Below are 14981 nucleotides of genomic sequence, written 5' to 3'. Positions count from 1 at the left end.
TGAAATTAGTATTTCAAAACATTAAGCATTTTAATAGTTAAATTTATGGATTTGGTGAGCTAAAATGAGGCTGATTTAGGTTGATTAGAAATTTAATTAATATTGACACACCAAGAAGAGAAAACTTTATTAAAAATTACACTATTTCATTTTGAAATTATGAGTTTTTTTAAAAAGCCACACTTTTAGGCCTGTAAATCATGTCAAATGACTATTTCTCAAATTGAGAAATGATCCTGTGTTGTGAATAAAATTAAAAACTCCCACTACAAATGGAAAGATTGCTGAGAGAGACATTTAAAATTTTAAACCTCCACAATTGTTTCCTATTACAATTAACATTCCCTGTCTTGCATTTGAAATTAGTGTTCTCAATCTTCAGTTCATCTTTTTATTTTATTGAAAGTACTTATGCCCAGAAACAGCTGTTCACCTCTATAAAAAAAGGGAGCTTCCAAGGAAGAGCTGTTTTAATTTTTGTTTGTGTCTTGCCACGGATTTCACGTAAATTGTACTTCATGCTTGTAAGAATGGATCCTTGAATCCTGTCTTTCTGAAAGGTCAGAGATGCAGGGAGATTGACCTAGTGCCCTAAACCCCTCAGTCTGTAGCTAAGTCACAGAACTTTGCAATATTGAGTGCAATGGATTAGCATAAAATAATAGTTTTTGCAGATTAGATTGGCCGTTTATTACACTGGCCCACAAGAGAGCTGGAGGGGGACTTTGTGCAAGGACATGCAGTGACAGGCCAAGGGCTTTTAAACTCCAAGAGGGTAGGTTTAGATTAGATATTATAAGAAAATACTCTGCTGTGAGGGTGGTAAGGCACCAGGTCCTCTGGGAACCTCTGGGAAAAGGTTTCCCAGAGAACTTGCAGATATCTCATCCCTGGAAGTGTTCAAGGCCGGTTTGGATGGAACTTAAAGCAACCCTATGTAGTGAGTGGCCTCCCTGCCCATGGCAGAGGGGTTGGAACTAGATGGTCCCTTCCAACCCAAACCATTTTATGATTCTGTTCTACGATTCTATGATTAATAGCTCAGTTTTAAAATTTTGCACATAATTATTTGATGTGATTTGAATTTCCACCTTTACTGTCCCTATTGAACTCCCTATTAATTCTCAAATACTAAGATCAGCCCTTTTCTGAAACTCTTACAGGGAAGATTTCTCTTACAGGAAGAGGGAAAATTGGTCTCTAATAAAATCTCATATCCAGATTTGACCATTTTAACACCTTATTGTCTACCAAAAGCTGAGGGTTCAGAGATGCTACAAGACAAATTTCACTTAATAACGCACTTTTTTTGGGATCTTGGAACTCAAAAATATCTTTCATTTGCGTGATCTGAATTATCAAGTGCAAAACTTAAAGAAGCTGATGCCCAAGATATCTGCAACAAAAAGTGTCTAAGTAGTAACACCAAAGTTGATTTCAGTTTTGGAATTCTTGTTAGCAAGTTATCTTAAAATCAGGATACTCTTTGACCCTGAAGAAGGAAACCAAAGGCTTACTGGAAACTGGCAGGTGCTACCTAGACTTAGTCAACAAAGAAGTCAATGTTGGATGAGGAGTAAAGACATAGGTGCTGTCCTATAGCTCACAGTATGATTCCTCATGGATGAATTGGACTGTTTGAAAAAGCAGATGATCTTATCCTAAACTTGGTTTGGGTAGAGAAGTAAGTGCATTCTGCTACTCTAACTGGTGAATCTCTGCCTCCAAATATTCTGAAGTGCTGTCCTGCAGGTGGTTGCTCAGAATTGATTTGACTGACCAGCAGCCAATTTTATGTCTGACTGAAATAAATATATTGATGTGTATTTACTGAAGGTTAGTAAGAAACCATAGATATAAGTGAACTATTCAAGCTTTTCCCCCTTCTTAGAAGTGAAAATAATTTCTTAATTGCTTAATTCAGTGAGGAGAACTCAGGAAAAATGTGGGGCAATCTCAAGGATTTCAAAGTCACCTTTGATTATGAAATTTAGATTCTTATAATGTGAATATTCATCTCAGTTGGAAATGAGAATTAGATTGTGTAGGAGATATTGGAAGGCTTTTGAAGAAAAGGAATTTATGAATAACTGAGTACAGGAAGTTGTTACAAGTAGCCAACTTCAGGTTAAATGGGAATTTAAACACAAGAAGGAAATAGCCTTATTTGTATTTACCACGAGGATTTTAGTGCCCAAGACTCTGATCATGGAAATAATCATCAAAAGCCTACTGACAACCTATCTTTCTGAATCTGACAGTCTGGATTTTTTGGACTATGTTCTTGAGCTGTATTTTCCACACTTCTTTAAAAACTGTCTCAGTTTTTGGAGTAACCACCAGTTTTCTAGAACTCTTGAGATGCATTCTGTGATTCAGAAATACATACAGATTCAAAGTACATTTCCAATACATACATATCCATACATTACCAAAATGGTTACTTTACAGGATTTTTTTTAATGTAACATACGTGACTTTCTTTTTTTCAGACACTTGCCACATCACAAGGCAATATTCTAGAAAATAAGGATCTGATTGAATCTTTGAATCAAACTAAAGCAAGCAGTGCACTCATCCAAGAATCACTGGCTGAATCTTTCAGACTTCAGAGTTTCCTTGATAAGGTAGAAGAATATTTTAATTTTTAAAATACTGTTTATCTCCTGCTAAAAATATTCATCTTTTATATAGAGAAGATATATCCACAGGATTATAAGATGAATAAATATTAAATTGATTCCTTTTGAGTAAATGATATTTGGGATATGCAGGTACATGCAGTATTTTCAGTAATTAAAATGCTTTGTTTTGTATATGTTGTGTAGTTACACAATTTAAAGTCTGCCAGTTTGAATTAGAGGAATTTTGGCAAGTAATGGGTTTTGACTTTATTTTTGCCATCAACTATTGCAACCATTATAGTTCATATGGATATTTTTGCTTAATATGCTCTTTGCTATTGGAGAAGTTTAGATCATTAGAGATGCTCTTCATTTGACATCCTCTTTTTGTGACAGATTACAGTGTTTTTTTCTGTGTTCTATTTATTTAGTTTAAAATTTCCCGTTGAATTTTGGGATGTGCTCTGTAGTGGGAAAAGACCTTAGTGCCCAAGGGATTAATTTCCAACATGTTAATCACAATTTAAAGGATTTTTTGCTAAAAACGTTTTCTTGCAATTTTGAAATCTCAAGGCAGTGTTGAAGTCTAGAGTGCTGATCCCTGAGTTTGAAGGCTTGGAAAGGATTCAGTTTTCTAAAGCAGTGGGAGTCATAGGAATGTTTTCTCTGTGGGATAAGTAAATATTTATGCAGTAATCAGTAGGTGGCAGTAATGCACCTCGGTTTTTTATGCTTGTGTTGTTTTTCTCCACAGGAGAGGGACGCCTATCTCCCTTTGGCTGAGAGTGCAAGCAAAATGTACTTCATTATCTCTGACTTGTCCAAAATTAATAATATGTACCGCTTTAGTTTGGCGGCGTTCCTGCGGCTTTTCCAAAGGGCTCTGCAAAGCGAGCAGGTATTTGCTCTTCTCCTGAAGCTGCTAATGCTGCAGAAGCATCTGCTTTGATCCTTAGAATTTATTACTCACTCTGGACGTTTTTTAAAAAAAGCTTAGAAGAACTGATGATGAAGTGTATAATAAGTAGTGATGCTGACCTGTTGTGCTTTAGGTGCTCAAAATACAGGCATGTGGACTTCTAAATTACCTTATGTTGTGTATAAATCACAGAATTTCTCTACTATCTGAAAGCAAAGTAACTCTGATTTCAGGCTTGTTCTTTGTCTACAGTGAATTAGGAAAACAAAGGCTAATTATAATTTTACTGAAGGCTTTGTTTAAGTAAATTAATGATCGAAAATGTTAATAAAGCTAATTTTATCAACAAAGGGTAGAATAAGAAAATATCTATATTTCTATATGGTTCATTTACCCAAAGGAAGGTCATAAATTTATCAACATTTTTACAGTTAGTAAGCATGCCTGCACCCTGTCCTATTTAAAATGTAATTTTTATTCTTCTGCATTCTTAGGCCGTTATATTCTTATTAAAGCCAAGAATGGATTTATCCCTTGTCACCTCAGTCTTTAGATCTAAATACCCACACTGAGTAATAGTGCATTTTCTTTTTATTAAGTATCTCCAAAACTCTTTGTATGTCTCTTTGTTTCTACTTTCAAAGTCATTCACCAACCTTTCATCATGTTTCCTTTGGATTCCCCTTTATTCTGGCATCTGTGATTACAGCTCTCCTTCGGCTCCAGTCATTACTAAGAACACAGTTCTGACTATGTGAACTGGCCCTCTTTGAAGTTCCTATTACTCCTTTTCCACAATATGATGTTTTAACTTCTTGTTCTTTTCTTACTCTCACACTCCTTCATAATTTTTTTTCTTCCTGCCTATAGTGTTACCTATTTAAAGCTCAGCTTCTGGTTTTGCCTTTGTTGCTTTCTTTTTTCCTTCTCCTCTATCCTATTCTTCATGCCGTGTGATCTGTTAGACTTGGCAAAGGTATTAGGCAAATCAACTGCCCAACTGCCCTTCTTAAATTCATCTCTTCAAATTCCAGCATGGTGGAAAGGAACTTGTGCTACTTGTAACGTGCTCCCTACTCTCTGGTCCCTTTCTTCTTTTGTTCTATCTTTCAAATTTTTTCCTGTTAGAATTAGTCTTTCAATCAATGAACTTTGAAGGACAGTGTACACTTACTATTTTCTACAATGTTCATTCCAGTTGCGCCAGATTTGACCTGATGTTTAATAACTACACTTCTAATCAATGTAGTTGTTTAGTAGTATTAAATATAATAATTCAGTGAATAAGCAATTTTTTATCAAGTGAAATCTATGAGATTTCAATGAAATTAATGTTAGGAGAAGAAAATGTACTCTCATTCTCAATGTGTTTCACCTAATACAGAAAGTTGTATCATGTTCATAGTCAAAATATTCAATGCCAAAATATTTATTTCTTAATACTTCTTCATGAATTTCCCATTTAATCATTGATAGAGGCAGATGAATTTAATATCTTTTTAGAACTGGTGTCACATAGAATCCAGATTATTTGTTTCATTTTGCTGGAATTTACAAAGTACCTGAAAAATTTTTTACTTCCACAGGAATTTTTGAAATCTGAAATTTCTTTTTTAGGATTCAAGTAATACTGAGGAAAGAATCAAGTTGCTTATTGGCTCACTGAAACATACAGTGTATGAATATGTTTGTCGTTGTTTGTTTAAGGTAAGACTGTATTTCTTATGATGTTTATACAGTGCACTGGGTACGAAAGTATTCTTTCAGCAGCCGACACTTGATCTGCTTCAAATAAGCAGTATTGTGTAATAGATGCAGAACATTACACTACCAGTAATTAACATGCTAAATGCAGACTTAAAATCAGGATATGGCCAAATTAATATTGCTGATGCACATTTCTCCACAGAGCTCTATCTCTGCCTCGTTCTGGCTTCAGAGTCAGTCATTGGCTTCGCAGTCTTCTGAACACTTGTTTTCCATTCTCTCTTATTTCTTGCATTCCTAAATATAGGGTTTCATGAGATTATTTGAGAGTTTTTTGTATTTTGGTTTGGGTTTTTTAAAAGGAAACAGAAGTGGGTTTGTTAGGTTGATGTTTGGCCTTGGTTATCTTAAAGTTCTCTTCCAACCTAGATGATTCTATGTTTCTAAAATCCTGCATTGTGATAGTCTCCTTTTCACAGCATGTCCCAAATGTCTACCTGCTATCTTGTTTGTTTCTGTCTGCTCCTTGTTCTTCCTCCAAAAAATGTTCTTTGTGTATTTTTTCTTTATTTCAATCAGGTATCTTTTCACTACTTTCTTACTGAAAACCCGGGGAAGCTATGCCTTTCATTTTCAGTTTTAATTTTTACTTTCACAGGAAAAGGTTATAACAGGAGGTGCTTGTCTCAAAGCAAGCATGGTAGATCTGAAGGAAGCCTACTAGATCTGCATATATGGTTTGAGCAGTACAAATCATGCAAGTCTTTAGTTTCATCTATGAGAATGGAGAGATCTTGAAAATATTACACCACCTCCTATCCCTGTCCTCTAATCTAGCAATGCTGTATTGAGGATACAGGGGGGGCAGTTCTTTCTAAGGGGTTTTGTTTATCAAAGTCCCAGTGGATTCTCATGAAATACTCTCATAATAATTAATGTTTGTCTTCGAAATGGTGAGTGTGTGAAGCCTTTCACGAAGTCATTATATCTTGTGAATATGGAAGGCAGCAATTTTTATAGGTAAGAAAAGAGTAGAGAGTTCAAATGCAAGGCAGAGAAGAGATTTCTAGTAGGAAAGATTTTAAGGGTGATCAGACTGGAGTTTAGAAAATACTGGAAATATGCTAACTCTGCAGCTTCAAACTAATAGTCCGCCCAGTTTACTATTGTGTTCTAATAATGGAGAGAAGAAATACAGTCTTCACACCATCAGCAATTCACTGCTAATTCTTCCTTTTATCCATGAAAGTTTTTAGAGACTGCTGTGACACTGAGGCTTTACTAGTGTCTTCATAAATGGTGTAGGTGATACAAGAAGCATGTTAGAACCAAGAAGAATGATTTTGTCTGTCTGTAGTTGTTATTTATGTGTACATAGGCTTCATGAATACTGCTAAATTAAGTGGTGCTAAGAAATTTACCTGAGTACTCGAACTGGCCCATCTTTCCTCTTTAATTTGTCAAAGCAGGATTGGGCTGGGCCATTTAGAATTCTTCCAAACAAATCTTGTTCAAATTTTGGGTACTAGATCATCCAGAGAGCATTCTAATATGCAGTTGTGATATGGATTTGCTTGCAGACCTTGTCTGAGAAGGTGAAAAGGTTAAATGGTGTGGTTTGTTCTCAATGTCGTATGATGTTTGTGTTTATCAATAATATAAGAACTGCAGTGCCTTGCAAAACTCGATGCTAATTCCTAGTAGGGACCTCTTTGCCTTCTACTCCATTGTTCACTTTGAGTAAGTTTTTGTCTCTAACTTGCAAAGGTATGTAGCAATTTTGCATTAGGATATTTGTCACTAAGTCTTTACTGTGGAATTGGAGGTGTTTTTTAAAAAAAAACCTCAGAAATATGCCTTTTCCTGAGTATATAAATACATTTTTGCTGCTTTTATTTCAGGCTGATCAGCTAATGTTTGCTCTACATTTTGTACGAGGAATGCACCCTGAGCTTTTTCAAGAGAATGTAAGTGCTAAATAAGAAAATCCCCAAGTATTTTACTCAAAATTAATATTAAGAGTAAATAAGTAGATAAAAAGTTTTTGTCACTAAGTGTAGCACTTAGTTGTAGTTATCTGTAGTGTGGTCAGATGAATCCTATAAAGGCTGCCTGCAATGAAACAGTATGCATAATTGACTTAATACAATTGCTTAAACGTGGCTGATTATCATGAGTCAAGACACATTTAATTATCTTAAGTACCTCCACGGAATGGAGAGATAAAACTATGGCTTTCTGTACGAGAAGCTGAAGACCAGAAGGGACCTCAAATTATAGTAGATACCATTTTAATAGAGGAGAGTCCATTATAGGGGTAAAGGTAAAAAATCAGATAATGCATTTGAAAGAAGTAATGTAACTTGATTATATGAAAGATGTGAGCTTAAGGTACAAGGCTCAAAAAAAGTTGGTTGGAACCTTCCAATGAAGGAGTAGTTTCATTGTAGACATATGGATTGACATAGTGAAATCCCAGTCTTTCAGCAATGATGTGCCCTCATAAAAATAGCTCATCTTGGTAGCAGAAGAATATCCTGGCTGCTCTTCATTATCCAAAGTTTCCTAACTCATATTTATTATTTTATTATTTATTTTAATCTGAAAATACCTTGCTTTATCTTTCTTGAGTTCCTAAAGTCATGAAGGCAGCAACCTGCGAACAGTTTTCTGTCTAAATTAATTCTTGGCTTCTTAAGTATTTGTGAAGTACAGCCCTGTGTGTTGGTTTCTATTTAGCATGCATTTCCATCAGCTGTTAGAGCTCTTAGACAGCTTAATCTAGGTTATATATAATGCATATTCTTACAGTATCTGAATACCCAAGAGAAAAAACAGGCAAATAATATAAATAATTTTTCTATTTCTCTAAAAGGTAGAAGTTATTTTAATTAAATTGTTAAGAGAAGAGTGCTTGTACAAAATATTTAGAGAAGAAAATGAACCTGAAGTCTTTATTCTTTTAAAATGATTTCTTCTGAAGCTTTTAATGTGATGAGACTAGGAATTGCTTAATGTGCTGCTAGAGAATTTACTATTGTAAGTCCCTGTCCCAAAAGAATTGTACCCTCTGCACTTAATTTTTTTTTGTATAGCAATATGAAATTTATAGTACAGCTTCAACAATATACTACAGAATGCCTTGGTTCTTCGTAGGGACATTCTCTTTCTGAATCAATATGTATAGATTTTTCTGAGGTAGTTTTGAATTCTCTATATATTGTACTTCTTCTTTTCTTCATAACAGTACTGCACAAACCAAAAAATACTCCATGTATTTTTGTGTGCACAAGCATCTTCTGTGTAACTGGGAGATGAGCATCAGTTTGTAACTGAAAAGAGGGAGTTGTTTCAAGATCAGTGAGACTGATGGGTGCAAAAAACTATGCTAGGGTTTCTGTCAGCATTATTACTCTTAGTCAATTAACTTTTAAATTTCTAATGTTACTGTTGTCTTTAATTAAAAAAAATCTTTATCATAGAATATAGATATTAATTATGCAAAATTTCAGTACCTATGAAGAAATTTTGGTCTGTTTCTTGTCACCTCCAAATACAGGTTTATGTAATTTCTAGTGATTTTAAATAGTTGTCTAACCTGTCTTAAAATGATTTAAAATTGTCTTCCTGAATACATATACAAAGTCTAAAAGTTTTAATCATACATAAATTTAATCATGCTTTCTATAGTTACCTGTTCTGTGTGGGCTGCTGATGCCCCACCAGGCAGGATGTGTGTCCTTGCCAGCCACATTTGTTGCTTCCTGATAGTCTTTAGATGGGCAGTCTGGGTGGGAACTGTGAGTGCTGAGAAAGTATAGAACTTCCCCTTTGCTTCTTTTTCTTGTAAAGCACTGCAGCCACTTTGCTTGGATTCTGCAAAAGGATTTACATTCTGGTCGCATCACCTATCATTAAATAAATGCCTCAGAACTCTTTCAGAATCTAGGATTTAATTTGTTTATCTTCCTACTCTGCCTACATACTATTGCATATTAATCTTTGTTCTTAAAGGTGTCTTGTGACTTACCTGAGTTGTTTGTTTATTCTCCACAGGAATGGGAGACTTTTACAGGTGTGATCATTGGAGACACTATCAGAAAATCAGTAAGCTACATTTATTTTCATAGTTCGAAATAAGGAACATTTACTTTAATCCTGAAAAGTTAAAGTGGTATTCTTCTTATGTTGTTTAATTAATTGTATTCATACATGAAAGAAAAGAGTAACTTTTCACATAGTAATATAAAGATATAAATTTATTAAAATATTTTTGAACATGGCAAGTAGTTTCCTAATTTGAATTGTGAACAGTATGTCTCACATTTAAATACTTTGATAGTTTTTTGTTATGCCATTTACGAACTTAGCAAAAGACCATAGAAAGTTTGCGGTTGTGAATGTTTTTATTAAAAACATGGGTTTCACAACCTTATTACTGAATATAGTGTTTCATAAAAATTCGTGTAACTTACATGTGTGATGTTACTTGCTTCTATAAGGATTCACAAAGAAGTGCTCGTGACCAGATTCCCTCTTGGATAGAACAGGACAGAGTCTGGGCAGTAGCATCTTTGAAGGTATGCATCATGTGGTCTGTTGAATTTAGATTTAAAGAACTTTGGTTTTGGCAGATAGCAATTTGGATGTGAAAACTCAGATATGGATTTGTCAGATCAAAAAATTTTGTTGTTTTAAGCTGTTTATCTTCCAGAAACCATGGCTTAATATATATTCCCCTAAAAATAATCAAAGATGTTTTTTGTTTTTATTTTAATCTCATTTTTCTGAGCCTTTTTCATTTCTACCCCATCTAACAATGAATTTCAGTGCGTGTGAGTGAAGCTGTCATCTTACTGGGACTAGAAAATACTGTAAATCTATCCAAATTCTACAATTTTTGTAGCTGGGAAGATAGAAGAAAAATTGTAAACAATATTTAGTTGTAGATTTAATTTCTGTAATGACTTTCGCAAATCACTTTGTATTGTACTAAAAGCCATGAATTGTTAATTCAGAAATTATTATTCTCCTTGTCAGATTTCTCTGTACATCTTCGTAGGTGTTTCAGAGTTTGTGATTGCTCAGATTGAAGTAAAACAAAACTCTTGCTTGCGTTGATTCCTCCTTCCAGAGTCAGTGTTGAAATCCTCTGATCCTGAAGGGAAATAAACGAAAATACTAGTCCTGAAATTCTGTCTCAACCTGTTGTCTTCCTGCATGTAGCTCAGCAGCAAGGAAAAAAGAAACCTTAACTGGTTTTTGGCAAGGACTTTTTTTGCTAAACCCAGAGTTCACTATTTAGTTTCTATTCAACCAGGAATCAGGAACAATCATGATAATGGTGTGGCAGGCACAATATTTAGAGGTTTAAACAAACAAGCAAACAGAAATTGAGTAACTGAGTCAATCAGTAGCATGTATTGATAGCAAACCATTACTGATAGCAGATAGCAGACCATCATTAGAGGAAAGGACTTAAAGGTAAAGCCCAAAGTTTAAAATGAAAGTACCTTAAGGTTTAAAACTAAAATTATAGTGCAAATATAGATTTAGTCTTTCCAGGGAAGAGGTAAACAAGGGGTTAAAGTCCACTCTTTTCTTCTCTAACTCCAAGGATAAAATTGAATTTTGTGATTTGCATAGTTAAATCTACAGTATTTGTCTTGTAGGTTTCTCTCCCAGATCTCTATCAGACACTTTGCTTTGAAGATGAAAGTCTGTGGCGCACTTTTTCTCAGAGCTCTATATGTGAACAAGAATTTCCATCTGCTGTTGTAAAAAGAATTTCCTTGTTTCAGCAGGTAATCTTTCCATTCATAATATTAATTATAAGTTCAGCAGTGAAAGTAAATTTTACATCCAAACCTGGTTGAATTATAAGCAGTGACAGTATCTACGCTGTCTTACAGTTGAACTCATTTTTTAATCTAAGAATTATATTTTTTTTTTTTACTATAGTGCATATTATTTCTCCGTTATCTGAGCCTTTTTAGTGTTGATATATTAGCTGCAACTGAGTATATCCTCTAAGGTAACAAGTTCTTTAGAAATATAAATGGAATTAATTTTATTAATAGGTATTAAAATTCTTTCATGGTTGCTTTGTTACTGCTGGATGTGTCAGCTTGTTTAGCATCTTTCTTCACCATTGAATGTGCAAACTCACACATCTGACACAAAATGCAGTAGCAACCTCTGCTTCTTTAGAATAGAAGGCATGAAAAATGACTTCTGAAAAACTGGTGATAAAGAATGCACCGAGAATATGGGAAAGGCAAGTTTGCTGTGATTTTTCTTTTGAACTTACTTTGCATGAAAACATCCAGAGAAAGGATAGGATATTAGACAATGTAGTTTCATGTTGATTGGCTCTTAGCTACTGTCTATTTGGAGTTTTTTTGTGGAGGAGGAAAATTTCTGAAATAGCATGCACGGAATATAGGAACAAGCCATTTTGGAAAGGAACATGTCTGAGTCATATTTGATTCAATGAAATGCTGAAGAGCACTTCTTATGTGTGCAGTGTGTTGTCAGAAAATATCTGCATTGGTAGGAAGGGTAATCTGGAATGATCAGTGAGTGCATCTTGTTTCTTGTACAGAAAGTATTAAGAATGTTTCTGTTTATGAAATATATTGAAACTAAATTGTTAGATTGGGCCACTCGTAAATTAGTTTGAACTGAAACCAGAAATATTACTAATCCAAGTAGGACACTGCTGCCTATATATGTGCATAGAATTTAGGTACTCATGTAAAGGTAAGTGTGCTTTCTGTCATTCTAGCTACCCACATAGCTACTTTACTTCTAAAACATTGTAGAAAAGTTTGTAGCTTACAAGTAGACATTAGGTATAGATTTATCTTCTGATTCTATTGATAGAACAAGCTACTTACAAAAGAGCAATTAAGTAGATTGTGTTGGAAAGCAATGATCAGATAGCTCTGTTTATTCAGAGAAAATAGCTGTGTTCTGAAAATAAATTCAAAGAATTCATCTTTCTTAGTAGAGTTTAAATTGTCATTATATACTTTTATCTCCCCTGAATGTATTTTATTTTAAGGTACTTGTGGTCCAGGCTGTCAGACCAGACAGACTACAGAGTGCCATGGCCCTTTTTGCGTGTAAAACCCTAGGTAAGTTAATTTTTCACCAAGGTATTTCCGCACAAAAATTGAATAGCTTTTTTGTCTTGTGTTTCTCTTTTATTTTATAGTTCTTAGGGAATCCCTAAGCTTTAGCATAGGAAAATGTGCTCTTAAATAGGTTTGCTGATTTTATGCTTGTAAAATATTCTTAAAAGTATTTTTAAAATGGTCTGGTTTATTCTGCACAGTGATTGAAAATATAATAAGAAGATCTGTCAAATTCTTGTAATTAATTCTTGAACACTGGAGTAAGTAAGAAAGGAAGATAACTGTTTTTCTCTAAGTTTTACGCTGCAGCACTCTCCTTAAGACTCAGACTTTCCATAAATATTATTTTATGTCATTTACCATTTAAAGACCGTTAGGTCTGAGATTTTATACATTGAGTCCCAAAAGATTATTTAATTAATATCAGTCATTTTTGTCTGACTCTTGGTCTGTAATACTTCTTACTGTCTGTCTAAAAATATGCATGATTTAGAGTGGTTCAATGCTACAGTTGTCTATTTGTTCTAGTCAATCTAGTTTCCTCTCTCAAGTCTATTATATCCAAAGTTTGAAACTTATATAATCTTGCAAGCCAAATAATCTTGATATTGTAGGACAGCACACAAAAACCTTCCTTCAGTTTTTAGCAGTTTTGAGTGTCTCATCAGGGTGGACACTGTAAGTTTTAAACGTCACTTTATCTTACTCCCTTATGCTGTTTGTGAACATCATTTGTTGCTCAAAATTGGCTCCATGTCTGCCACCCAGACTGGGATTTTCAGCATTAAGGTACAGCTTCTCTGTCAGACATTATTAGTAGATAGAGAGGGTACTTTAGTCATGGTGACATGGCCAATGCTGACAATGTCCCTGCCTGTTGGACTTAAATGGCAAGAGTGATCTGCAGTGTGGCTCAAAAACCAGCAGACACCTGAATGCAGAGTAAATTTATTTGCTTGCTTACTGTCTTCCAAATCTTAATATATTACATAAATTACTTCTGGTGGGACCAGTTCCTTGGAGGAACTCTGCACAAGGGAATGTTTTTGTTGCGTGAAGCTGCAGCCTCACCAAGGAAGGCAGAGTACCATTGACTCCATTTGGATTTTCAAAACCAGTTAATCATCCACAGATTTTTCATGCATATCAGTGAGAGCAGCCAAATCCTGACTAGCACTTTCTAACCAATAAAAGATGTCATGCTTGTATAAATATTTTTTCATTTCTTTTTCTACCATGTCTTTTTCAGTGTCCTTGCCCTGAAACAACTTAAACAAACTGTTCCACATAGTTCTAAAGGAAGCCATTAAGTTTCCAATCTTGTTTGGCTGCTTTCCTGTGAGAAAAAGTGAATTCCTAAAGAGCTGTAATATCCTACAAGAAAAGTCTTTCAATTCTGTTTTATCCAGACATTTTTTTCTTTCTCATCTTTTACCTATTTTTTGAAATTTATGGTTGAAGAGGGAGTAAAATAATTTCTTTAGAAGATAAGGTTCATAAGAATTTTCTACAAATGTATTTTGCATCACCTGATGCATGCTTATTTCTTTATTTTATGTGCTATACAGTAATGCACCATGTTAGCAGCCTTTCAGTTCTTAAAGGGGCCCACAAGAAAACTGGAGCTGGACTTTTTACAAGAGCATGTAATAACAGGACAAAGGGAAATGACTTCAAACTGAAAGAGAGTAGATTTAGATTAGATATTAGGATGAAATTCTTTCCTGTGAAGGTAGTGAGGCACTGGAAAGATTGCCCAGAGAAATGGTGGATGCCCCATCCCTGGAAGTGTTCAAGACCAGGCTGAGAAACTTGGTCCAGTGGAAAGTGCCCCTGCTTGTGGCAGGGGGTTGGAACAAGATGGTCTTTGAGGTCCCAACACAAACCATTCCATGATTCTATAGTGCAAATTATGTAGCATTGTTCTATGTGCAACATACATAGCTCAAATCTGAAAACAGACTACACTGTCACGGGAGTGTGTATTACATTTTTAGTAGTTGTTATAGAGGTGTCACTGATGTGGGCTCTTCTGTCTTACTGCATGTTGTGATTTCCTATTGCACCCAGTGTTTCACTGGTTAAATGCCAGTCTAAAGGTGCATGACAGCATGTAGTTAACACTTTTTAATTTATGATACACATACATGTATCTTTGGGCTCATGTATATAAATACCTTGCCTATACTAGATCAACATTCTAGACATTTAAGTTGTAGATTAAAACAAGTAATAGGTGTAGTATATGTAATCATAGTACGAAGAACTGTGTAAGTTGAATACTTAAGGCTCTCAGGGCAGTAAGGAGAGAAGTTCTGCATGTGGATATATACACACTGCAATTAGTTTTAGCAAATAGCATAGCTTCTCATTCCACTCCTCTCTTTTTGTACATTTTCCTCAAGACTACATTCTAAATAAAGACTGCAGTTTGTCAAGCCAGAAATCCAGTCTTCTTCTCAATATGGAATGCCTTATGCCTACCTGCATGTTGTAAGGGTTTTTTCTTCATTTTAAAATCAGTTTTATGGTGTTTGCTGAACAGAGCTCTTGACAGCCGGATGAACTCTAAAGTGGATAATGAAGCACTCC

At 34.7% G+C, this 14981-nt stretch overlaps 1 protein-coding gene across 1 annotated transcript in view; it reads left to right on the top strand.

The window, feature by feature from the left end:
• Positions 1–14981, top strand: part of DYNC2H1 (dynein cytoplasmic 2 heavy chain 1) — a gene marked incomplete at its 5' end in the record, with an annotated part of 144282 nt that overhangs the window by 65459 nt on the left and 63842 nt on the right. The window contains 8 exons of the mRNA XM_083855078.1: positions 2493–2627; positions 3379–3522; positions 5161–5250; positions 7152–7217; positions 9307–9357; positions 9753–9830; positions 10923–11054; positions 12317–12389. Coding sequence (XP_083711204.1) covers positions 2493–2627; positions 3379–3522; positions 5161–5250; positions 7152–7217; positions 9307–9357; positions 9753–9830; positions 10923–11054; positions 12317–12389 — 769 coding nt within the window. The remainder of the gene's footprint in view (positions 1–2492; positions 2628–3378; positions 3523–5160; positions 5251–7151; positions 7218–9306; positions 9358–9752; positions 9831–10922; positions 11055–12316; positions 12390–14981) is intronic.

This window comes from Zosterops lateralis (genome assembly GCF_965231275.1).
Source record: "Zosterops lateralis genome assembly, chromosome: 2".
NCBI lineage: Eukaryota > Metazoa > Chordata > Aves > Passeriformes > Zosteropidae > Zosterops > Zosterops lateralis.
This window is presented reverse-complemented; position numbering and strand designations above follow the sequence as displayed.